This window comes from Chiloscyllium plagiosum, chromosome 14, assembly GCF_004010195.1.
Source record: "Chiloscyllium plagiosum isolate BGI_BamShark_2017 chromosome 14, ASM401019v2, whole genome shotgun sequence".
Lineage (NCBI taxonomy): Eukaryota > Metazoa > Chordata > Chondrichthyes > Orectolobiformes > Hemiscylliidae > Chiloscyllium > Chiloscyllium plagiosum.
In genome coordinates, this window is record NC_057723.1 from 23,984,642 (window position 1) to 24,010,800 (window position 26,159).

A 26,159-nucleotide genomic window follows, 5' to 3' on the forward strand; every position below is an offset into this window, starting at 1 on the left:
CAAGCTCATATAAAATGATGTAAGGAATGATCATATTATCCTATGTGGTCACTCTCAAGGTAGGTAAAAGTGTAGAACGGGGTGTACAAGCAAGGTCCTAACATAATCCTTGGCAGCATCCAAGGAGCAGGAAAATCGACGTTTCGGCCCAAAGCCCTTCATCCTGATGAAGGGCTTTTGCCCGAAACGCCAATTTTCCTGCTCCTCGGATGCTGCCTGACCTGCTATGCTTTTCCAGCACCATTCTAACCTAAACTCTGATTTCCAGCATCTGCAGTCCTCACTTTTGCCTAACATAATCCTTGCACACTGCATTTAGCCTTGGAGTTGTCCTTATCAATGTGCAATGCCTTGGCTCCAGTGCTCAGTGCCACAATTCAAGATATCTAAGGGTATCAGCAGTCAAGGAGTTGGGTGCTTGTGAGAATTGAGAAATGCTTGACCATTACAACGTCTCTCATCCTTGGAACATCTGAAGAGGCTGCTTATCTCTCACATGGGTGTGAATTAACAAGGTACAACAATGAAAATTACACTAGAATAGACATGGTCCAAGTGAAGATATTTTTACGGAAGCAAAAGGTTATTTATAATAATGCGCCAATGACTTCAGTAAGTTTTCTGTTCTCGCCATCTTATCATAATCGATACTCTGTTCTGATTTCCACAGATGGGTTGAGGGAGACTATTCTGTAGCTCAAGATTTCCGAAGAAGACTTATTGAAATATTAACTGTGTTTTTCACTCTCCACAGATGCTGCCAGTCATAGAGATGTACAGCATGGAAACAGACCCTTCGGTCCAACCTGTCCCTGAGTTTCTCCAGCACTTTCTATGTTCATTTCAAATTTCCATCATCCACAGTACTTTGCTTTTAAAAGAGTGAAGGTCTGTGCATATAAATAGTGGACACAGACTGTATTGAATCTAGGTCTTCACAGCAGCCACCAGCTCCTACATGGAGGCAGTTAGATACAAAACATGGAGCCAGCACAATGCTGATAATATTGGTGGGCCTATCCATCCTTCAAATTAGTTTACTGACTTTTTCAGGCAAAATTGCTGCCAGCGATTCCTGTGCATTATGTCAAAGTCATTAAAGGCCAAACCTATCAGATTTGTCTTTAGCCTGAGGTTTAACAGGTTTCTAGTCTCCAACAGTTCTCATAGTGTCAGAGACCTGGGCTGATTCTTTCATAGCCAGCTATAGAGACATGTCAGTGATGTACTCATTGGATTATTGCTCCTGAGTCTAAACTAGAAAGCATACCCACTGAAGTGCAAGGTGAAACAACTCTAAACTGATGGAGGGTGCAGGTGAATGCCTTTCGGAAACATCATCTGAGGATTTAGTGGCTTCCTTCTCAAGAGGTGGTGGTGGAGTTGTGTGTCTCCAACACGAGAATCCTCTTATTCAAGGTTCATTGGGTGCTATTAATGCCTGCAGTTGTCTACAAGGATAAACACTTGTGCAGGATGAATTAGAACTGGTGGTAATGGGAGTACAATTCAGCAGAGCAAGAAAAACTTTACTAGATTGGTTTCTCATTTAGATCTCTCTGACCCACACAATTGTTCCTCTCTGGGATATTTCAAGAATGTCATCTCATGAGGAATCTGGTACTGTGGCTCAGTGAGAAGGCAGTAAGGCTTATTAAGTTGGAAGGATGAAAGGCTTGAAAGCCGTTCAGTGCACATGATGCATGCAATAGTGAGAGTTGTAGTCCATGAGCCTTGGTCAGAGGTGTAGTAGCAGAGTTAGAGTAAGTGGTGGCCCTTTGAATGGAAGGTAGCAGAGTGAAGAAGGTGGAACTTATCCTTGCAAAGTGCAGATCATTAACTTTCTCTCACTGCTTGACATCTCAACTTGCCCATGGCACAGCACTGACCTGGGCAGCTATTTAGGTCCAGGCTGGCTAGGTTTGTGGGTGTGGCCTCTTGTGGCAGCCCACAAAAAAAGAACAGACCTTGTCTCCTCCACCTTGTCCATCAGCACTTTCAGTTCACAGTCCATGAAGTAGGCAGCAAATGTCTCTGGGCCATCACATTTGAGTGGCACAGTAGGAGGGCCAGCTCTTATTTGCAACTGGGCTTTTAACATGGTGACAGGTGTGCAAAAGACAGAAGGTCCCAGCAGTGGTAAGTGCTTATGCTTCTCCTGTTGTGAGATTTTTCTCAAAAAGGCACTGAAGACATGGTACCATAAATAATGAGATTCAGAGCAGATGATTAATTGGGAAAAGTCACTCAGAGCCCTGGCAGAACAGCCAACATCAATGGCATTCAACAAAATCCTTTAACTGCAAATGGAAACATTCTGCCTAGGATTTCCTTTTCATAAGCCCAAATAGAGTGCTTTGAATTTTCCAAAATGCCCTGCTTTAACATCTTTAACAATAGCTTTAACATCCTTCCTGTGACCTGTAATTTCCTACTTTCTGTCTCACTCCCTTTATGAATAAAGCAGTCATATTTGCTATTCTCCAATCCAACACAACTTTCCCCAAATCAAGGGAATTTAGAAAATTTAAACAACTCAAAAATTATTTCATTGGCCACTTCTTTTCAGACCCTCAGATGAAGCTCATCAGGACCCAGTGAGTGATCAGCCTGCAGCTCTGACAATTTGCTCAGTACCACTTCTTTGGTGATTGTAATTTTCGAGTTCCTCACTCCCTTCCAATTCTAGATCTCAAGCTGCTTCTGGATGTTACTTATATCTTCGGTACTGAAAACTAATGCAAAATATCTGTTCAATTCATCAACCATATCCATGATGAATTTCCTGCACCCGTTTCTATAGGGCCAATGTAATGATTTGCTTTTTTAAATACAGTATTTGTTGAAACTTTTACCATGCTTTTACATTTCTTACTACCTTTCTCTCATTCTCTGAGATTTCACACCTTACTAATCTTGCAGTCATTCTATGCTTTTTTTAATATTCTGTCCTATCTATTGATGGGTATTTTTTAAAAAGGATTGGCACAATCTTTAACTTTTTTAGTTTACCAGAAATGGTGGCTCCTCCACTTGAAATTTTTTTCTTGTTGGAATATATTATTATATATATATTATATATATAGTGCATTCTAAACCAGGTCTAGTATAGGTTGCTTTTTAGTTTCTTCAGAATGTGCTATTCTATGAAACTATCCCAAAATAATTCTATAAATTCCTTACTTAGGCTACCTTTACCCAATCTGACTTCTCCAACTTTATGGAAATTAGAATCCCCCATGACTGTCACTATACTTTTCTAACAAGCTCACATCATTTCTTCTTTTATACTCTCTCCTACCATGGGATTTCAGGTAGGGGGCCAATACACTACTCCAGGAAGTGATTTCTTGCCTCATATCACCCAAACTACTTTCTTGAACTTACACAGAAAATAGGAATAGGCCATTCAGCCCTTCAAACCTTTTCTGCCATTCAATATGATCGTGGCTGATCATCCAACTTGACAGACGGTTCCTCTTTTCACACCATACCCTTTGAATCCTTTATCCCTAAAAACTAAATCTATTTCCTTCTTGAAAAGGTTCATGTTTTGGCTTCAACCATTTTCTATAACAGAGAATGCCACAGGCTCCCTCTCTCTGGGTGAAGTAATTCCTCCTCATCTCAGTCCTAAATGGTCTACCCTGTATTCTTAGACTGTGACCCATAGTTCTGAACATCCCAGTCTTGAGGAACATCCTTCCTTCTTTTTACCCTGTCTAGACTTGCTAGAGTTATGTAGTATTTTCTGAGATCTTCAACCATTCCTTTAAACTTCAGTGAGTATCAGTCTCTCTTTATAGGTCAGTTTGACCATCCAAGGAACCAATCTGGTAAGCCTTCATTGCACTCCCTTCATTATTTAGGTCATCACTTTCTATTATGATAATTAATTAATTAACTAAATAAGTAAAAGAAACATCCTTCTACCTTTTCCTCACTTCCTGTCCTTCCTAAATGTTTTTCACCTTTCAATATTCAGGATCGAATCTATGACATTCTGAAGCCATCTTTCGAGCATGGTTATTAGACCTTACATATTATTTCGATTTGCACTCTCACTTCATCTCTTTTATTTTGAGTGTTATGTACATTTAGGCACAGATCTTTCTGCTACATCCTTTTATTATTTTTCTAACTTCTAGCCTTATCTGTTGATTTTCTTTTAGGTGTGTGATACCTATCCCATCCTGCCGCAGTCTGTTTTTCATTTCCCTTATTAATAACTTTCTCTGTGTCTCTACTCTTTGATTTATCACATCTTTCTAAATTTGACTCCTTGCCTCCAGTATTTAGTTGATTTGCCTCTCTACTTTTTTTTTACACACCAGTCCCAGCATGCATCAGGTTGAGACCATCCTAACATTAAACATTTCCTAGTACTGGTGATAGTGCCCCACAAAGTTTCACCCACTCCTACCACACCTATCTTTCAGCCATGTATTCATTTCTCGAATCTTGTTCTCCCTATGAAATATTTCCTAGGGCCCAGGTAATAATCCAGAAATTATTACTTTGAGATTGTTTCTTAGTATGGTGCCTAGCTTCTCCTACTGACAATGCAGTATCCTTGTTCTATATCATTGGTAACTACATGGATTACAAATAATTGGATATCCCTGCTACTGAAGGTCCTCTCCAGTTCTGATCGTATCTCCTGAAGCTTGGACTAGGCAAAGAACACCGCCTTCTGAACTCTTACTCTTTGCTGCTGAGACCTACATCAACCCATCTGACTATTTTGCAACCTATTGTTGCTACATTTCTTTCCAAACTCTCCATTTGAATGTATTCCTACAATATGGTGCCATGGTCAGTTAGTTCATCAAAGCTGCAGTCCTCACTCTTATCCAAACAAGCAGAAAGAACCTCAAACCTGTTGGGCAATTTCGAAGGCTGAGGCTACTTCATCCTTACCATTTAGGTTTCCTTACCTCCCTCCCTTGCAGTCAAACCTCCTTTCTAAGACTAGAGACCCAATCATGTCCAAAGGGATGTCACTGCCTCCTGGTATAAAACAACCATATAACTTTTCCCCTTCTTGATGTGTTGCAGCTTCTGTAGTTTAGCCTCCAGCTCATAAACTCTGAACCAAAGCTGTGTAAGCAGCAAACATTGACTGCAAGTGCATTTGCATGGAATATATTTGCACCCAGAAGCTCCCACATGCTGCAGCCATGACACATCACTTGTCCTGGCATCCTTAATATATTTTAATTTATTTATTTATTTATTCCGTTATCTATTTTCCTTCTTTATACATTTTATTAATCCTGCATCAGGACCCCATTATCAAAATTCTGTTTTACATTTAAATTTGATTTGAATAATCTGCTCTTCAAAATGTGCTACTATGTAAATAGCTTAACTAAACCTAACTGGATGAAATATTTCTCAGCATCTCTAGGCTAGCAGGAGAAAGTGAGGACTAGAGATCAGAGTTGAGAGTGTGGTGCTGGAAAAGCACAGCAGGTCAGGCAGCATCCGAGAAGCAGCAGAATTGATGTTTCGGGCATAAGCCCTTCATCAGGGATGACGCTTGTGGGTCGGGGCTGAGAGATAAATGGGAGGATTTGGGGTTTGGGGAAAGGTAGCTGAGAAAGCAATAGGTGGATGAAAGTGAGGGAGAAGGTGAGTCTATTTAGGTTACTTGGACAGAAATAAGTAGGACCACAGAAATTTTAACTCATTAATATATTAAAGTTTAGTGAGATATTATCCAAGCTAAATTCAAACTTTTCAGCAATTAAGTATTTTATCCCCTTACAAACATATGTTTGCCGGTGACTTTCATGTGCTCATTGAAGCAAGAATTGTTACGCTAAAGTTGGGTGTGAATCAAAGGTAAAATAATCTTCATTTGTAGGAGTCATTTACGAGACTTTCATGAATGACGTAAAATCTTATCCACTGGTTGCTCAGGTTGGGAATCTGTGTGTACACTGTCCTTAATTCCATTTTGAAAGGCAGTAAACCAAAGCCAGTAGACCCACAATCTACACAACTGTCCGGCCTGTGCTCCTGTCAGCAATAAAAATTCAAGAAATTCCCCTTGTGGTTTTTACTTTCAGTGAGTCAAGATAGATCCATCAGAGGTTAAATGCAATCCTAAGGTATGACCAATTAACTTCGAAACGCGTCACATCATAATGACACACCCTTTGAATTATGATTGCTGAGTCAGTCGAGAAATGTGACTGCAGTCAAATTTGTGCTGGTTTTGTGCTAAAGGTTTGGACAAGTGCTGAGCTTGAGCATGTCTTAACCGAGTTCTTATTTATTCTAATCCATAGCACGAAGATATTAACAAATAAATAATAATGCAACTCAGTAAAAAAGGAACAGTATCATGAGAAACAAATGCACTTTGTAAAATGGGGTCGCAACTTCTATAGAATTGATTAAAATTGACATTACATGTATAGTTATAATTTTTTACCATGAGAAGTAGAATGTTTTTTTAAAAATAAGAACATAAAAAATTTTTGATTAAACTTATCTTGATATAACTTAAGATAAACATTCAAGTATTTGGAAAATATTTGAATAAAAAGATATTCAATCTGTTTGTTGGCAGGTTTTTAGAAACAACTCACCAAAGACAGTTCTTGCAGGGACAGACTCCCTGTTTAACCAGAATGATACTTGGGAGAGAATAACTGTCATGATGCATGGTAAGTATGTTTGAATTACAAAGTAGCCAATTTTTCTCTTCAAGTGAAAATGAGCAGTCATAACAACATATTCACCTAGAAAGTATAAAACACAGAATTTTAACAATATAAGAGACAAAATAACTCCCCCCCACACAGACATTATTGCTCAGTAATAGCAAGCGTAGGTTGTTCCTTCACATAAACTATCAATTTGGTAGACATAAAATGTTCCATTTAAATAAAATATCTTTTAAATTGTAATATAATTAAGGCTAACAATGCTATAAATGTTCAGTCTCATTATTATAACTGTAAATTCAATCAGAAAGATCACGTGTAGAAAATATTAAAATACTTACAGTATAAAATTTATATAATACATTTATCTATAATATAAAGAGCAGAATATATACAAAAGTGCTACATAAATAAATGAATTATTTGTGAACCCAAATAAACATTTTGGGTTCTGAAAAGCTAACTCACAGGTTAGATTGGGTATTCTATATCCCCCATCTATACATCTTAGCTGCCAGTTGTGGCTGAAGAAATTGCACTCTCACATGTGAATCACAAGGTGTAAGTTGAAGGGCAGCTTCAGATAATTGAGTACAATGTCTTGATGACACTTGGCTCTGTTGATTGTGCCATCTTTCAGAAAAGATTTTAATTGAGAACTGATCTACCCTCTCAGATGAATGCTATAAATCAATGCTACTATTTTTAAGAGGTGCAAGGGAGTTCTTCCAATGTTCTGACTGCTATTTATTCATCAACTAACTCTACTGAACAGATTATCTGGTTAATATCATAATATTGTCCGTGAGGACTTGCTGAGAGCCAACTGACTAATGTGATTCCAACCCACTGCAGTGACCACATTTCAAATTTATTTAATTGGTTGTGAAATCGTTTGGGACATCCTACTACCTACAAAAGCAAGCTTTTCTTTTATTTCTAACACCTTTTTCTAAAAATGTTCTACAATGTTTCTGAAATATACTGCACATTGATAATCTGGAAATACAGTGAGTTAATGCACCCAAGATAGGATCACTACTTTATATCAGATATTTATATCTGGAGCTTGATTTCTGAAATTGAAAGATCCCAGTGCAGTGGGATTTGACAATGTCAGATTTTGCTTCAACATTCTGCTGTTCTGGCATCTTTATGCTCGGCTAATAATTAGAGTATTGTCAACCATAGAAAGCAGTAGGTAAATGGGACTGAACAGTAAGATGTACTGAAAATGTCACATATATCAGAACTGAGTGATGTCAAACTGTTTAATAATATAATGATTTTAAATGCCAATCGAGTTCACATTTAACATATCTGCCACTTGATCTTTTCTTCATCTCAATCAGTCACTCAGCTCAGATTATCCTGTTATTGTCAATGTGATCGCTGCTGAATGTAATATCTATAAGCTTGTTTTAATTATTGAATTTGCTTGTACTAAACACAGAGTGGAAAATGACAAACTTTGAAGTTTGTATTAGTTCAATAACCGTGTTACCAAATGGACGATGACCCAAGCAACATCCTCAGTTATGGCTGGTGAAAGTGAGTGTTGCACATCTCTTGATTTTACATTCATTTCATGTTAAATTTAGCAAGTGGATTTGGTTGATGCTGTTCCACAATTTGAGAAAATTTGGAAAGTATCATCATTCCTGCTAGCTACCATAGTCCTCAACCCTTGACATTCTTGGAAGTGGCACTTCCCCAACATCCACCTCATCCCTAGATCCCACCCCAACGCCCCATATGGACTAACCTGAACTTACATTTACATGTAACTCCCATTACTGCAACCTGATACCCACCCCTAATTTGATCCAACACCTGCCAAACTTCCCCTCAGCCTCTCCGACCTGACCTCACCAGACACAAACCAGCACCCACTCTTGACCCCAGCACCCCAATGTGACTGCCAATGCCCAGCCCAACCTATCTTGTCCTACTGAGATGAACCCACCCACCCCAACAACAAACCACAGCCCAAACCAATCCGAGACTACACCCATCCCATCCTGACCACTGACTCAACCCACATCCTCTCAATACTACAATGTATGGCGAATACCCTGCCACCCATCCCGCATCCCCACGACCAACTTAACCCAACTCTGTACATTTCTGACTTAACCTCCCTATCCAATTTGACACCCACCATAATTCATCGACCCAACCTCCTCAACTCAACCACCACCTAACTTGACCTGACATCCTGATCCATGGACCTGAATCCCGCTGCCCATGCTCCCCACCCTTCATGGTGCAATAAAAGTTGCATGGTTCTGACAACGATCTTCCCTGCTGGTAGATTTGATAATACCTGGACAGGTAGAAGTCAGAAGGCTACTATCCAGGAATCTTCAGTGCAGAAGTCAGCAAAAAGTAATTTTAAGTTGATTGGAATTTTTCAGCCAATATCTTGGTTCATAATGAATTTTATTAAACATTTATGAGGGCTTCTCGGAGTCATAAACGAAAGTATATTGTATCAAGCTTTCATTGCACTAGATTGTGATGGTCAGATTAGAAGGACTTCTGCATTTACAGACGTAAGCTCATAGGCAAGTTATGTTATTAGTATAAAGACTGTGTTACTGAATAAGCATATAACGTTCCTGAATAATTATATGACTCCTGTTTATAATATGACTGAATATGCATGTTCTGTGTTGCTAGGATTCTGAAGAGGAGGTACTATTCATTTTCACTCTTTCAATATAACTTTTAAAAACAGAAATTAAATCACACAAAGACCAGTGAAAAGAACAAGTAAATACAAACCTGTACTGGATTTAATAATGACTGTCCCCACGCTTTGTCCCATTAAGTCATATTGATTCAGACGGGAGCCATCTTCAGCTACAACAACTGATTGGGAAGCTCCGTGTGTCCACGTGTACATGACCTCTGATGTTGTGTATGCATCTATTTTGGTAACAAAAGATGAAAAAGGTTAATTACAGAGTTTCTCATAACATGTGAATGCACAAAAGCTAAATTTGCACAGTTGACAATTGTAATAATGTAGTCCACTGGCTAATTCACATGATCTGTCACAACTCAACAGTTTCTTGTTTCCCCACACCAATTTATACCAGACACTTAAAGAGCAGCTAAACACAAATGAGGGACTTCCCAAATAGATAACAGAAAAGAGTATACTGATAGATATAACAGCAGCATAGTGCATATTGTTTTAATTAGCAATTATATTGAAGTTATAGTATAAATTTGGAATCAGTGTCAGAGTACCATAAAACCATTAGGCATAGGAGCAGGAGTTAGGCCATTCAGCTGTTCAGTCTGCTCCATCATTCAATCATGGCTGATAAATTTCTCATCCCCATTCACCCGCCTTCTCCCCATAACCATTGAATCCCGTGGACAATCAAGAACTTATCAATCTCAGTCTTAAATATACTCAATGACATGGCCTCCATAGCCTTCTGTGGCAGTGAATTCCATAGAATCACCACTCTCTGGCTGAAGAGGTTTCTCCTTAACTCGGCTCTAAAAGGTCTTCCCTTTATTCTAAGGCTGTGCCCTTAGGTCCTAGTCTCTCCTAACAATGGAATCATCTTCCCAACATCCACTCTGTCCAGGCCATTCTGTATTCTGTAAGTTTCAATTAGATGCCCTTTCATCCTTCTAAACTCCATTGAGTTTAGACCCAGAATTGTCAACTGTTCCTCATATGTTAAGAATGGTCCTAGGAATGAAAAACTTATGAATCTCCTCTGAATACAGTCCAGGGCAAGTATATTCTTCCTGAGATCTGGAACTCAAAACTGCACATAATACTCCAAATGTAACCTCGCCAGAGCCTTAAAGAGCCTCAGAAGTACATCACTACTTTTATATTCAAGTCCTCTCAAAATAAATGGCATCATTGCATTTGCCTTCCTAGCTACAGAATCTGCAAGATTACCTTGAGAGAATTTTGGACTAGAGCTCACAAGTCTTTTAGCACTTCAGACTTCTGAATTCATTCCCCATTTAGGAAATAGTCCGTGCCTCTATTCTTCCTCCCCAAAGTGCATGATTTTATGCTTTCCTACATTTTACTCCATCTCCACTTTGCCCACTCTCCTAACTTTCCAAATCCTTCTGCAGCCTCCCCGTCTTCTTGCTATTACATGTCCCTCTATCTATCTATGTATCATCTGCAAACTTAGCCAGAATGCCCTCAGTTTCTTCATCTACATAGTTAAAGTATAAAGTGAAAAGTTGTGGTCCCAACACCGAGCCTTGCAGAACACCACTTGTGACCGGCTGCACCCTGAGAAGACTGAAACTCTTTAGAAAAGAGAACCTAATCATCCCTACTTCATTCAGGTAGCTTCAGTACTGAATTTGGATTTAGAAAACATGTCAGCAGGAAGTGCAGTGTGTGCATATGTTCTTTCTGTTTCTCCCTATTTCAACATTTCTTTTCCCTCGAGTGCAGGATTTCAAGACTAAGGAGCATATTTTTAAGGTAAGAGGAGACAAAAATTTAAAAAGACATACAGGGCAATGTTTTTTTACACAACCAGTGGTTCATGTGTGCAAAGAACTTTCAGAAGAAGTGGTGGATGTGGGTACAGTTACAATGTTTAAAAGATATTTAGATAGGTACATGAATAAGAAATGTTTGGAGGGATATGGGCCAAGTATAGGAGGGTGGGAGTAGTTCAGGTTGGGATTATGATCGGTATGGACTGGTCGGATCAAAAGGTTTGTTTCCATGCTGTATAAACCTATGACTCTATAAAAGAACAAAATGCTGAGAACCATTCAGTGGTTCATTTTTCACTGCAATGACTGATCCAAGTTCAATGTGCCTTGTTTAAAATCTGAAAAATCTTTACTTGAAGTTAACCGTCAATCATCATTAACTGCTGCACTGTCTCCAGCAATACCCCTACCAATCAGATTCTACTTGACAAACAATCAGTATCCTCCCCTCATACAATGTAAATATTTTCTCCTTAACTTGTATTCTTTAAAATTGTCCTGATGTGCACCAGATAAAAAGCATTGACAAAATGTCTCTATTTTAACAATACATAAGAAACTGAATATTCTAGCACTGAATAATCAAACATATTTATTACAACTCACATAACTACAGCTAATCCTTTAAGAGCCTCCTAAAATTGTCAATCACATTGTGAACTCATACCAGTCACTTTTTGCTGAGAGAACTGGTTTTGGAGCTTTTGAAACTGAGTAAAACTGAACTTTCAGGAACACATAGCTGCTATTTTCATAATCTACACCAGTTGGTGTGTCAATTACTGCAGCCCAGCAAAGGTTTTGGTTCTCCTTCACTGACAACTGGAACCATCTTTCATGTTTTAGAACTTGAAATTTAAATAACTTCAAATCATGACACTTACTCAGTCATACCTACCCATTACAGCAATTCACATCTCCTCCATAAATGCATGATGCCCAAATTTGTTCAAGGCAAATAGGAGCATGTTCATGTTTTTAAAGGGTTCCACTGTGTATACAGATGATAGCTAAAGCCAATCTGCACCCAGAAAGTGCTGCTACAAATAGGTGAGGATACCACAGGTGACTGAATTTCAACAGGTTGTTGGCATGAGATTTCCATTCCTTTAATTTTCTTTCTCTGTCTGTTATGTGCCTGCTTTCAAAGGTAGCTGCACAATTTTTTTTTAGTTGCACAAGGTGCAGCAAGCCTAGACAATTTTCTCCCAAAACTCAAAAGGTTCTTCCACGTGAAGTACTTTCCTTCCACAGCCATTAGTGTACACCCTGACTTAAGCTTTCGGTAGAATACACACTTTGGTGAGCCAGTCCAGGGAATTCTGGTTAAATGACCAGCCCAACTCAGTTGTGGCTGTCTCAAAGTGGTGTAAGTGAGCAGGTCAGCATCTGAACATATGTCCTGCATATGATAAATCATTGACTCTCTCTCTATAGGTGTTAGGCCACTTGGTTCATTGTTTCTGGAGCAGTCAACAAAGACCTGACTACACTAATCCTGTTTTCCAGTTTTTGGCCCATAGCTCCGGAGGCTATAGTAACAGGAATGAATATCAAAGTGCTACTTAAACGTTACAAGAGTTTCTGACTCAAACAACCTTTCAGGCAATAAGTTTCAGACTCCCACACCTCTAAGTGAAAAAGACTGCCTTTAACTCAACTATGATAGGATTTGAGCCACATTTTCAAAGCATGGGGGTGGGCTACTAGATTACAAGTCTCATGACATTATTACCACCCAATCTCCTGCCTCCATTGACCTCACTATCAATGCTCTTGATCCCGAATGAAGGCTTACCATTGACTCGTACTAAATGCTCAAATAATACAAGATCAGGCAAGCTTTTCAGTAAAGAGGTGATGCAGGACTACACTTGCCCTGCAGCTGATGACTAAGACCACCACTGAAAATTAGACTCCTGATTTTCTAATATACTACTCAATAATAGAGTCACAGAAATGTACAGCATGGAAACAGATCCTTCAGTCCAACTCATCCATGCTGACCAGATATCCCAACCTAATCTAGTCCCACTTGCCAGCACCCGGCTCATAACTCTTCAAACACTTCCTATTCTTGCCTTTTAAATATTGTAATTGTACTAGCCTTCACCACTTCCTCCAGCAGATCATTCCATATACGTACCACCCTCTGCGTCAAAAAGTTCCCCTCTTTCATATCTTTCCCCTGTCACCCTAAACCTATGCCCTCTAGCTCTGGACTCCCTCACTCCAGGAAAAGATTTTGTCTATTTATCCTATCCATGTCTCTCATGATTTAATAAATCTCGATAAGATGGGCCGCACGGTGACACAATGGGTGGCACGGTGGCTCAGTGGTTAGCCCTGCTGCCTCACAGCGGGTTCAATTCCCACCTCGGGCAACTGTCTGTGTGGAGTTCGCACATTCTCCCAGTGTCTGCGTGGGTTTCTTCCGGGTGCTCCGGTTTCCTCCCACAGTCTAACAATGTGCAGGTTAGGTGAACTGACCATACTATGGGTTGCCCGTAGTGTTAGGTGGATTAGTCAGGTGTAAATGTAAGGGAATGGGTCTGGGATGGTTGCTCTTCGGAGGGTCGGTGTGGACTTGTTGGGCCGAAGGGCCTGTTTCCACACTATAGGGAATCTAATCTAATCTAAAGATCACCCCTCAACCTCCGATACTCCAGGGAAAGCAGCACCAGCCTATTCAACCTCTCCCCATAGCTCAAATTCTCTAACCCTGGCAACATCCTTGTAATTCTTTTCTGAACCCTCTCAAGTTTCACAACATCCTTCCGATAGGAAGGAGATCAGACTTCCGTGCAACATTCCAAAAGGGGCCTAACCAATGATCTCTACAGCCACAACATGACCTCCAAACTCGTATACTCAATACTCCAACTAATAAAGGAAAGCATATCAAACACCTTCTTCACTATCCTATTTACCTGTGACTTTATTTTCAAGGAGCTATGAACTTGCACTCCAAGGTCTCTTTGTTTAGCAACACTCCCCAGGACCCCACCACCAAGTGTACAAGTCCTGCCACGACTCACCCTCCCAAAATGCAGCAACTCGCATTGTCTTTGGCCTTATGGGACTAGATGTCCTATGAGGTTAAGGAGCCAGAATTCAGGATTTGCTTAATTTTATTTTCCTGTTCATCACCCTCCTGTCTCATCATGAAGGTGTTTAAACTCAAAGCAGATTGACGGCAAGTCGTTGCCATTTGCACTATTGTTTCAAACTCCCTCCAGTTATGAATGTTTTATTAATTTATTAATTTTATTAATTAATGATGCTTCTTGCTTTATGGAGGGCTTCAGGTTTTCTACTTCACATTTTCTTTGTCCTTCTCTGAAAAGACTAATATGTCACCAGTTCTATTAGCTTTTAAATAATGATGGAAAAGGATAGACCGGATCCTGGATGACTAGAGAAAATAAGGTTCCAAGAATAAGAAGGAAGGATTTGTCAGGTATAAACAGCAGAGAGCAAGTAAATCCCTAGAAGAGTAAAAAGGCAGTAGGAATATAGTTAAAAGGGATATCAGGAGGGAAAAAAGGGGAGATAGCTTTGGAAAATAGGGTTAAGGGAAATCCAAAGGGTTTCTACAAATATGTTAAGGACAAAAGGGTAACCAGGGAGACAACAGGCTGCCGCAAGGCAGTCTATACGTGGAACCAACGCCTTACTGAAATCTATACAGGAGATGGGGGAGATACTAAGCAAATATTTTTCATCAATGTTTACTTTGGAGAAGGATGTGGAAGATAAAGAATACAAGGAAACAAATAGCGACATCCTGATAAATGCCCATATTTCAGAGAAGGTGGTGTTGGATGTCTTAAAATGCATAAATGTGGTCAAATCCCCAGGACCTGATCGGGGCATCCTCGAATTCTGCGGGAAGTTAGGGAAGTGATTGCTGGTCCCCTTGCTGAGATAATTGTCTCATCGATAGTTACAAGTGAGGTACTGAAAGACTGGAGGTTGGCTAATGTGGTGCCACTGTTTAAGAAGGGTGGTAAGGACAAGCCAGTGAACTATATTCCAGTGAGTCTGACATTGGTGGTGGGCAATTTGTTGGAGAGAATCCTAAAGGACAGGATGTACAAAAATTTGGAAAGGCGAGGACTGATTAAGGATATTCAACATGGCTTTGTGCATGGGAAATCGTGTCTCACTAACTTGACTGAGTTTTTTGAAGAAATAACAAAGAGGATTGATGAGAGCAGAGCAGTAGACATGATCTACATGGACTTCGATAAGGCGTTCGACAAGATTCTTCATGGGAGACTGGTTAGCAAGGTTAAATGACATGGAATACAGGGAGAACTAGCCATTTGATACAGAAATGGCTCAAAGGTAGAAGACAGAGGGTGGTGGTGGAAGGTTACTTTTCAGACTGGAGGCCTGTGACCAGCAGTGTGCCACAAGGACCATGTTGGATCCACAGTTTTTCATAATTTACATAAAAGATTTGAATGTGAACATAGGAGATATGATTAATAAGTTTGCAGATGACACCAAAATTGGAAGTGTAGTTGACTGTGAAGCTTACCTCAGTGTGCAATGGGATCTTGATCAGATGTGCCAATGGGGCAAGGAGTGGCAGATGGAGTTTAATTTAGATAAATATGAGGTGCTACATTTTGGAAAGGCAAATCAGGGTAGAACTTATTCATTTCTTGGTAAGGTCCTGGGGAGTGTGGCTGAACAAAGAGAACTTGGAGAGCAGGTTAATCATTCCTTGAAAGTGGAGATCCCAGTAGATAGGTAATGAAGATTGCATTTGGTATGCTTGCCTTTATTAGTCAGTGCATTGTGTAAAGGTGTTGGGAGGTCATGTTGCAACCGTAGAGGACATTGGTTAGGCCACTTTTGGAATACTGTGTGCAGTTCAGGTCTCCCTCCTATGGGAAGGATGTTGTGAAACTTGAAAGGGTTCAGAAAAGATATGCAAGGATGTTGCCAGGTTTGGAGGGCTTGAGCTATAGGGAGAGGCTGATTAGTCTGGAGCTGCTTTCCCTGGAGCGTCAGAGATTGAGGGTGACCTTATAAAGGTTTATAAAATCATGAGGGTCATGGATAGGTAAATAGAGAAGGTCTTTTCCCTGGGGTGGGGGAGTCCAAAAGTAGAAGGCATAAATTTAAGATGAGAAGGTAAAAATTTAAAAGGACCTAAGGGGCAACTTTTTCATGCAGAGGGTAGTGTGTGTGTATGGAATGAGCTGCCAGAGGAAGAGGTGGAGGCTAATACCATTGCAACATTTAAAAGGTATCTGGATGGGCATTTGATGAGGAAGGGTTCAGAGGGATATGGGCCAAATGCTAGTAAATGTGACCAGATTTGTTTAGGATATCTGGTCAGCATAGACAAGTTGCACCGAAGGGTCTGTTTCCATGCTGTACATCTCTAAGACTGTAATTAGTGAATACAGCTCAATAATAAATCATGCTTCCATGAAACTCATTAAAATATTTCAAGCATAACATTTTAAATATTTATCCCATTAAATATATTTCAATTAAGTATCAAACAATGAAAAGTTGAAGCCAATTATATTTGATACTTTTCTTTAAAATAAATGATAATAATTACTTCTAGTAAAAAAAGGTATCAACCTCCTAAAATAAAAGTGAACCTGTCTCCATTAAAAAGGCTACTGAGGAGATGGCTTTCTCACATTTGTCCTAATAGTGAACAGTACTAATTAAAAGGGAATTATGGTAATATTTCTTTTTTCAAAACAATTAGGGCTGGACTTGAATAGTCCATACCCTCTACTACTAAATTCATTAACTTAAGAGCCTGTGCTTGCACAAAATATACACAGCAAAGAACAGAAATTAACAGAAATGTCTTTACTTACAACTGCCAAATTTTAGAGGACATGCATGAGCATCCATTGGGAAATCTTCCAAATGCATAGGACACTCAGCACGAACTGTCAATCTACAAATAAAAAAAACACGATGTAAATACCTAATCCACACTTTGAAATCATACAAACAATTTCAATCTGCATTAACTAAACATAGATATTGTTTTTCTCTTTGAAATTTGATATTCTTGCAATTATGTCCAGATGATTGCAAGAAAATAAGCTTCAACTGCACTTTTCAACAAAAATCAAATGTAAGCATCAGTGAAATAACAAATACATTTGAAATAAAAAAATTCATACTACACAAGAAATAAAATAAAGCAGGGAGATTTTTGTTTTGTAGCATAACTTTGAAAGCTGCTGATCACTCAGCTGACAGTGCTGCCTGCACCCAGGCATCCTATTCATAGTAGTGCTCCATGAACAAATTTCTCCTCCTGCACATATGAGAAAAAAAAGCAAGATCACATGGAGTAGCAATGTTAATTTGCGTGATAATATTTAATTAATTCAAGCATTTGTAATTTATATTTCCAGTAAGCACACAATCAAAGATGTATCTACCTAGGCATTTGGGGGATTCTATTGCTCCAAAGTAACAGATGAAGCAGTTTGGTTACACTGGCCCAGATCTTCTAGTCTCCAGATAGTCAGAGACTGAACATATCAGTCAGGTATGCTACAGGAACTGTCAAGATCAGATACACTGAATACATGGTTATTACCCCAGCAAGTTCAACCTTCCTGATGAGCATTAAACAACATATATAACTCTGACAAAGCTTCCAACCCTGAGTTACAGTCAAAGGATTCTAATGTACCTACCTGAATTATTCATCAGAAAATGTTAGAGGAATTGAAATCTAGGTAACCATAAAACTGACACTCTTATCAGTTACACTGCGCCCCCTCTGAAACCCCCAAACCACTGAAGTTTGATGCTCCCCAACATCCAACATGGCAGCCTCACACCCTGATTCACACCTGGAACCCAATTTACCCCTCCAAAAATCAAACCACGCCCCTCCCACCCTCACAGAAATCTAATACCCTGCATACTCTAAACACCTCCAAAACTTGATTACCCAAATACACCCCTTTAATACGTGATCCCCTAAAATCAAACCTCAACTGTCCCCCTGGATAACCCAGCATTCCCCCTCTAAAGCCCAGTCCCACTAACTTGAACCCTTTCAATCTGACCCACTCTACCCCATTATCCAGCTATTAGCCAGGTGTACCCTGTCATATTCTATCCTACCTACTCATCTACCCAGTTGTCACTCTATGCTCATCCACCTATCTGCCACACATATTCCACACTCATCTGCCCTCCTAATCCCTCCATTTCCTTTCTGCCACTCTATTCCCTTATCCATTCACCTATCCATTCACCATCCAACCTACTCAACCACCTGCCACTCTACTCCCCACATTCACCTACCACCATACTTTCTCACCTATCCACCTGCCACCTTATCTCTTACTCAATTGTCATGTCTCCTCCTCACCCACATACCTGCCACACTACCCTCTCACCCACACTGCACTCTACCCCCTTATCCACCTTATACCCTATCCCCTAGAGCACCTGCCATCATAATCACATTGTCCACCCTGCCTCCTACCCTGTGACCCATTTTCCCACCACTTGCCCCTCCTTCACCTGTCACCAGAGCTCATCAACCACACACTTGCCTCCTTGTTAATCAACAACCTTCCTCAGTACCCTTCACCCACCTGCCTCTATGGACTCTCACCCACTTTACTTCACACAGCTTCAACCACTCAACTGGCACAATTACCACCATATTCCCCTCCTACGCTTCACCTTCACTGAGCAAACTGGCACCCTACCTCCTCATCCACCCACCTGCCATCCTAGCCCCCTCCACTGTCTTACCTTGCACACTTATCTTCTCTCCTTGCAAAAGATGCTGATTGATGCTGCTCAGAAGATTCAGTTCATGGTTTAACCACTGTGATATCCTATCAATGCAAATATAAGTGGGCCATAAATTGCAGTGCCAGGGCATTGAACAGTGTCTGTCATTGATTAGACTTGCCCTTTTATGTTTGCATGGAAAAATGCTAAACGTTCGAGGAGAACCTGAGCAAACAGGCAATTATCAGGGTAACTCCTTATCAAATAAATTCAAAGAATGTGAAATTAACAATGCTGAGAATGAAAGTAAAATTTGATTTGGCCAACTCAATCTCTAATCAGGCACACAAAGATAATGATGAGGTGGAGAAAGAGGATTGCACAAAGAGCGATTGAGAACAAGGGGAAAAGAAAATTCTAAATAAAAATCTTTAAATGTAGTAGATAATCTGCAGTGCCAAAGAGGCTGATTGGCAATAATTAATACTTAACATGTCATTAAATGTGTAAAATTTAGTGTAAAATAACCAATGCTTAACACTCTATGATTAGCTTAGCTCATAACTATTGTGCAATAGTGATAATTTCACATCAGTCACAGGTTAATAGTGAACAAGAGGTGGTGTTTTCAAGATACAGCCCACCTCTGACATTAATTTGAGGATACCATGCATCAGTCCCTTGCCTAAAATTGTTGTACCATTTGACATAAATGTTAATGAGTGCTAAAACCTTCAATATTATTTTGACATCAAAATATGGGACACTATTTTTAATAGTACCTGCAAGTCTAGGAATATGAATTACATAATCAGAATATAAATTGTTGTGTACATTATGCATTTTTGCTATAAATATAAATCTAATTTATATTTCACAGATTGGAAACAACAGATAAAACTTGAACTTTTCAAGTATTGCTTTGTATGTAATCATTGATATATATTTTGTCCTACTCATTTTTGAACATGGATAGATTTGTTTTTCCTGGGCTTTGAATGTGAGTTATTCCTGATCAATCATTTTAAGCCGAATCAAAGAATTATACTGTTATTTTCCAGTTGAAGAACTTTGTAAAATTACTTGTAATTAACCTGTTTGCATATTTAGTATATCTGGAATGCTATTAATGTTTTATATCATGAAGACTGATGCAAAATATTCAACTGTGTTGCAATGTCCTTGCAAGAGTCTTACTGTCTGTCTTGGTATTATTTGCAAGTTGCCTCTCAAAGTTTATTGTCTCCTTTTTTTATTATTTCTTTGATCATCTTTTGTTGGGTTTTAAGACCTTCCCAATCCTTTGCCTTACCACTAATCTTTACCCTATTTAATGTTTTTTTTCACATTCAAGTTGATATGATCCTTAACTTCCCAGGTTAACCATGATTAGTTTATTCCCTTCCCAGAATCCTTTCTGGTCAATGGGATATATCTTTACTGTGACTCAAACTATTTTTGTTCAATGTTTGCCATTGTTCCTCAACTGTCCTTGCTGCTAATTTTCCTTTCCCAAATACACTCCAGCCAGCTCTACCTTCATTCCTTTGTAATTATTCTTAACTAAATTTAGCACAATTGTTTCCAATCCAAGTTTCTCACACAAACAGAATGTTAATTCCTACCACATCATGGTCATTGTTTTCAAAGGGTCCTTCACTCTGACATCATTTATTAAACATGCCTCATTGCATATTACACGATTAAAAATAGCCTGATCACTGGTTGGGATAAAACTTTGGTATGGGAAATTCTAAAATACATTCTGAATTCTTCCTCAGGCTTCTTCTGTCAATCTGCCCCAATCTACATGAAAATGAAAATCACCTACATGTCTAAGTGTAAGCATGAGGAAAGGGTGACAGGCTGTGCTAAAACAAAAAGTGAAATGTTCTTCCAATATATTAATATTTAAAGTTTAGTGAAGGGTTGAGTGGGGCCTGTAAGAAACAAATAAGATAAGCTGCTCACTGAAACAAAGAGAATGGTAGAGGTACTAGATCAGTATTTTGCTTCTATCTTTAACAAATTAGAAAGTGATGACAATAGTGGAATTGAAAATGTGGGTGTTGAGCAACTACACAGTAGAGTGATTGTTAAAGAAGAAGTGTGAAAAAGCTGGCAGCACTCCAGGTAGAGAAATCACCAGACAAGGAGAGGATGCATCCTAGATTGCTGAGAGACGTAAAGGAACAAATTGCAGATCTACTGACAACCATTTTCCCAGGCCTCTCCGAACAGAAGATTAGTGCCAAAAAACCAGAGGATTGGAACTGTGACAGTTGTTTAAGAAAGAGGCAAAGGATAACCCAGGAAATTCCAGACCTGTCAGTTTGATGCCAACAGTGGGAGAACTGATGATAGCCATAGTACTGGATGAGGTAAATGTACACTTGGAGAAATATAAGTTAATGCTTATAAAGGGGTCAGCACAGATACTCTTGGCACATATATGTCTACTATAAGGTTGTGAACACTGCTACAAGATGTTAGAAGTAACTCAATAATTTATGCTTCAGGAGAAGATTAGTCAACTTGCTTACTTTTTTAATTGCTGACAAGAATTTGCAATGTGGCGTTGTCAAGGACAGTTCATGTCTGACAAATTTGATTGAGTTCTTTGACAAAATAACACAGGCAGTGGATAAAGGTCATGCTATGGATGTTGTATATTTGGACTTTCAGAAAGTAAGTATCTGATACATTGTCACAGGGCAGGTTTGTTAGCAAATTAGAAATGTTTGGATTGATGGGTCCTTGGTAGCATGAATTAGAAATTGGCTAAAAGACAGGATTCACAGGAGCGGCATAGATGGGCATTTCTCAGATTGGAGACAAGCTTAAAATGGAGTTCCCCGGTGTTGGGTACCTTGCTTTTTCTGATCTATATAAATCTCTAAATTTGTAGATAATACTAAGCTAGGGAGACTAGTGAATTGTGAGGACAATGCTGAGGGACTTCAGAAGGATGTTGACATGTTGGTCAAATGAGCAGACAGCTGGCAGGTAAGTTTCAATGCAGACAAATGCAAGGTAATGCATTTTGATAGAAGAAACACCAAGAGACAATACAGGCTCAGTGTTACAACTTTGAGGGGATTACAGGAGCGGAGGGACCTTGAGGTTCAAGTACATAATTCTCTGGAGGTGGTCAGGCAAATTGAAACAATTGTTTAGAAGGTTTATAGAATCCTTGTGCTTATAAACAGAGGCAGAATATAAAAGCAAGAAAATGATGCTACACCTCTACAAATCATTGATCAGACCACATATGGAGTATTGCGTTCAGTTATGAGCAACTTATTTAAGAAATGATGTTAAAGCCCTGGAGAGAGTGCAAAGGAAATTTACTGGAATGATACCAGGAATGAGGGACTTAAGATACAAGGCAAGATTAGAGAAATTGGGCTTATTCACCTGGGAGCAGAGAAAATTACAAGGTGATCTTATTGATGTGTTCAAAATTATGAACAATTTTGACAGGATAAAGAAGGATATTCTATTTCCATTAGTTGATGTGTCAGTAATTAGGGGTCACAATTTCAAGGCTGTCGGCAACACAGCCAGAAATAAAATGAAAAGAAACTTCTTTTCTCAGAGATTTGCTAAGATTTAGAATGTGCTGCCAGTGAGTGTAGTGGAGAAAGATTCCATACGAGATCTCAAAACAGAGCTGGATATACATCAGAAAGTGATGAATTTTGAGGACTATAAAGAAAGGTCTGGAGAATGGGACTAGCTAGTTACAGACATAATGGGTAGAATGCCCTCCTTCTGTATTGTAAACTCTATATTCTGTGAATTAATTCACTCCTTTTTTATATTCCCTCCTTACACTTTGTCCTACAGTATAACTACTATCAGGGGCTAATAGATTACACTGATCAGTATCTTCTTCCCCTCGCTCTAATGATATGGATTCTACAACTTCCATACCAAGATCACTTCTTGCTATTGTGTATTTATTTCATCCCATAGACTTCCCATAAAAAAAACTACTCCACCACCCTTCCATTTCTGTCTGTTCTTTCAAAGATTCACATAGCCTCAAATGTTTAGTTCCCAACCTATATCTCTAATGGCTATATGATCACACCTATTAACCTTTATTTGTGCCTTTAGTTTGCTTACTTTGTTGTGAATATTATGTCCATTCAAGTAAAGAGTCATTCATGTTGTCTTTTTGCCATTTCTCACCCTCTCTGTGTTCTTGTTGTTTTCATTTGTGTCTGGGTGTGGATTTGTACTGAAACTGAACATTTCACATCAAGAATCATTCTTTCCATTGTCATTTTTGTAAGATTCATTCACGTCCATTGTTTAATTTTCAGACCTATCATAAACATGTGTAGGAAGCATCTCTTGATAATCACTTTCTCCAATTGCTAATCATGCTATTACCAATATATAAAATTAAATTCTTGGCAGCAATTACTAAAGTACATTGACTAACCTTCTCTTGAATCCTAATTTATTGAGTTACTTATAATATTTTATCACAGTGTTCAGAACCTTATTCTAGTCATGTATGTACCAAGAGTATCTATGCTGACCCCGACTCTTCAGGATTAAAAAATGGTTCCTGCATTATCTCTTGAAGTTGGGTTGAGCCAACTCAGTGGAGAAAGATGTTCTGCTAGAGCTATTAGAATGGCAAACTGAACTTCCAAATGCAGGATAAAATAAGGTTGGAGTAGTCCCAGTGACATTCTGTGGGAAAAAAGCATCATCTAATAATTAACCACCAGGTAAAATGGGGTGAGGTCACTTCTTCACACATCCAAGCTATAACCCTACCTGGTTTCCAAAATTTCTGCTCAACATCCTGGCATTCTTACTTTCTCCAGGCACATCAAAGGGTGGGAATCTGGAAGCTTCCAAATTAGAGGCTTCCTGTACAGGACAGGTGGAGGCTTTTCTTCTTTCAAGTGAAATGGAGATTTTGGAGACCTAGATGGATACAGGTTCCATCCTCATTTGCTATCCCTCAGTGACACTCTCTTTAACATTAATGTACCCTGTGAATATTTTCTTCCATGTTTTTCTCATTGGTATCAGATAATGCTTGCTGATATGTTTTCCCCACTTCAACATTTTCTATGCTACTATAACAATGTAGCTTTAAATAGAATGTATTAGTGGCAAATTAATGTCAGACTAACTGTAAATTATCACAAACAATGCAAGTTTCAGACAAAGTTGAATTCAAAATCTTTTTGTCTCAACACTACAAACATTTGCAGTCCTTCGCAACACCCATCATCTCCCCCAACCATTGAAAGCCCGTGCCCAATCCATTACAATAAAAATTTGAATTTCATGAACAAATATCTGTCCACTACAGATAGGCTATGGATTATAATGTATAATGTTTCATTGATAACATCATGTTTGCTCATTACTATGCCCAGAAAAATATATCAGCTACCCTGCAAGTACAGACCTTTAATATCTATTAACATATAGACCACTATTGAAACAATATGACAGTTAAAGCATTTTATAATGTATATCATAAACATGGCAAAAACCTGATAGTGATTCTATCATCTACATAATCAAGTTACTAGCTAGAAACTATGCAAACATCATACAAGCCAATACATCCAAATTTATAGGAGCAGTCTGTCCCCAATTCATCAACAATATCCCTCTTGACCAGAAATTAGGAAGCATGAAAGAGCACGATTGTGAAAAAAATGCATCAATTTCCCTCTCCTCTGCAGGGAGACATCTGCTCTGTTCAATCACTTTGCAGCACAGTTAAAATCAGATCTCAATGGGCTGGGGACCTAAGATTGCAGCCGATTGGTCTTTGAAGCTGTCCCTCTTTGGTTATTATGATATAAAATTCTCATATATAAAATGCCTTTCTAAATACTATCACTTTTAGATTTCTAGTTTGCATCCTGTATATGCTATTAGGTGGAATTTGAAGGGAAAGACCTCTTTTGGAGCACTTTTACAGTACAAAACTCTAAATCCATGCCATTTCCTAACCTATGATGCTGAAACACAATGAGGAAGAAAATCTCTCATTCTTTATAACAGAATCATTTCAATTGACCAGGCTAGGATCAGGTAGTTTTATAAAACTGCGCTTGTATGAAGTTTTATAATGTTGCATTCAACGGGAAGCGGCAGTGACAAACCACTATAAATGCCGGAGGAAAGATCACAGAAGCGCTTCACAGGAGGCTCCCAAGCACTGAGGATGTCATCTAGACAGGGGTCGAAACGTCTGCAACACAAATTCCCAGCTTGGCAAACAGAACCACAACAGTTCCATTCTAGTGACAATATGAGTAGCTGAGTATAGCATTTTATATCCACAATTTCATTGGGATGGACAAAAAATTGTCACCTACGTAATATCTTATTCCATTTTTCAGAAGCATCCCAGAACAGCTTCATGTAGAATGAATTAACTGTTGTTATGTGGGTAAACATGGCAATCACTTTGTGCACAGTGATATCTTATAGAAGACAACCTTGTTTAGGACTGCTAATTATGAGGAAATGTTCGTAAATTCTAGGAGAACACTTATTTTTTAGTAGTATTGTGAAATGCGTAAAGTACACCTGAATCACTGGGTCAAGCGGGTGATTGTTTAGTTTAATATTGGAGACGCCAATAAAGTAATAAAAGGAAAGGAAAAAAAAAATCTGTTCCCAAATTGACATAACAGTTCAATGCAGTTAAAAAAAAAATGGAGGACAGAAAATGGCCAACATATATATAGCTTAATTGTTTTTTCACAAATGACTGAGGGCATTCAGTAGAATTAATCTTGCTTAGACAGAAGTTTTTCTGTCTGCTAAATTAGTTACTTTGAATGCATTCAACACATGCTGACCAGAAGAAATATGATTAATTTTAGGATTATGATTGGCCTCCTCTATATTGGGGAGACAGGCTGCCTACTTGCGGAACGTTTCAGAGAACACCTCTTGGACACCTGGACCAACCAACCCAACCACCCCATGGCTCAACACTTCAACTCCCTCTCCCACTCCACCAAGAACATGCAGGTCCTTGGACTCCTCCATCGCCAGACCATAGCAACATGATAGCTGGAGGAAGAGCGCCTCATCTTCCACCTAGGAACCCTCCAACCACAAGGGATGAACTCAGATTTCTCCAGTTTCCTCATTTCCCCTCCCCCCACCTTGTCTCAGCCAAACCCCTCGAACTCAGCACCGCCTCCCTAACCTGCAATC

At 39.1% G+C, this 26,159-nt stretch overlaps 1 protein-coding gene across 4 annotated transcripts in view; it reads right to left on the reverse strand.

Moving 5' to 3' along the window:
- The window catches only part of LOC122556556 (gamma-aminobutyric acid receptor subunit alpha-1-like), a 56,515-nt gene that overhangs the window by 21,854 nt on the left and 8,502 nt on the right, over positions 1-26,159 (reverse strand). For all 4 annotated transcript variants that reach the window (XM_043703351.1, XM_043703350.1, XM_043703352.1 and 1 more), the window contains exons 6-8: positions 17,039-17,121; positions 9,465-9,608; positions 6,600-6,752 (exon numbers count right to left, since the gene is read on the reverse strand). In XM_043703351.1, coding sequence (XP_043559286.1) covers positions 6,600-6,752; positions 9,465-9,608; positions 17,039-17,121 — 380 coding nt within the window. The remainder of the gene's footprint in view (positions 1-6,599; positions 6,753-9,464; positions 9,609-17,038; positions 17,122-26,159) is intronic.